The following is an 858-nucleotide window of genomic DNA, read 5'->3' on the forward strand; positions in this document are numbered from 1 at the left end:
TACGTTCATTCAGGTACTTGTAAGTTTTAAGTTCGCATTTTAATGTAAGGTTGCAGTTTTGTTGTTGCTGTTTTTTAGTTTCAAGTTTTGTTTCGTTAATAGCGATTTGGAACAACGCTATATTTGTGCCGCCGAGGCACGGAATAACTTTCTAGCTGCAAGTCAAAACCTGGAGGGGGCGCAGCGGTATTTACCGAATCTTGAGTTTCCATACTGCAACAAAGAAGAAGTAGAAACACTCAATCAGGTGAGATTTTTCGTTACTTTATTTGAATTCTAAATAACGTAACTAAAAATCAGATGAAGAATATACACTTATATATTTATGACCTCACTTGTTTCACATTTTAAAGGATAGTTTCAAAGATTGAATTGGCATGTTTGAAGTAAGCTATCAATGAAAACTTAAATAAAGTCTTAAATGATAATCAATGCAAGTTGTGTAGGCTTTTAGTCTTACTGTTGATAAGCACAAATATATATATATATACACAATTATTGTAATGTAACCTTCAACAATAGAACATGACGAAGCCCGTCAGAAACTGGGATTTCCTTCTGTTGTAAAAATTTCACGCTTTAGTTCGAACGAATAAAACTGCAATTTAAGCCAATGGAATTAAACTTATTTTTAAGAATCTCTGTGTTGCGTCATCGAGGTCACGTGACTGGTGTGGCGCCACCTATTTTCTAGAACTATCCTGTACCTTGGCGAATGCTCTAGTATTTACTAGATATAGGGTAGACTGGTATATAAAAGAGGGTGACAACGTGACGGGAAGGTAATGTGTGTGTAGGTAATGAGTAATTGAACTGCGGTCAGAGAGTATTATTGACGTTCGTTGATATAGCGTTTGT

The 858-nt window shown here is 35.4% G+C and overlaps 1 protein-coding gene across 1 annotated transcript in view; it reads left to right on the forward strand.

Annotated features, from left to right (window-relative positions):
• The window catches only part of LOC106458330, a 51199-nt gene that overhangs the window by 36279 nt on the left and 14062 nt on the right, over positions 1-858 (forward strand). Inside the window, exon 8 of the mRNA XM_022384912.1 lies at positions 103-247. Coding sequence (XP_022240620.1) covers positions 103-247 — 145 coding nt within the window. The remainder of the gene's footprint in view (positions 1-102; positions 248-858) is intronic.

This window comes from Limulus polyphemus, unplaced genomic scaffold (assembly GCF_000517525.1).
Source record: "Limulus polyphemus unplaced genomic scaffold, Limulus_polyphemus-2.1.2 Scaffold22, whole genome shotgun sequence".
In the NCBI taxonomy this organism is placed as follows: domain Eukaryota; kingdom Metazoa; phylum Arthropoda; class Merostomata; order Xiphosura; family Limulidae; genus Limulus; species Limulus polyphemus.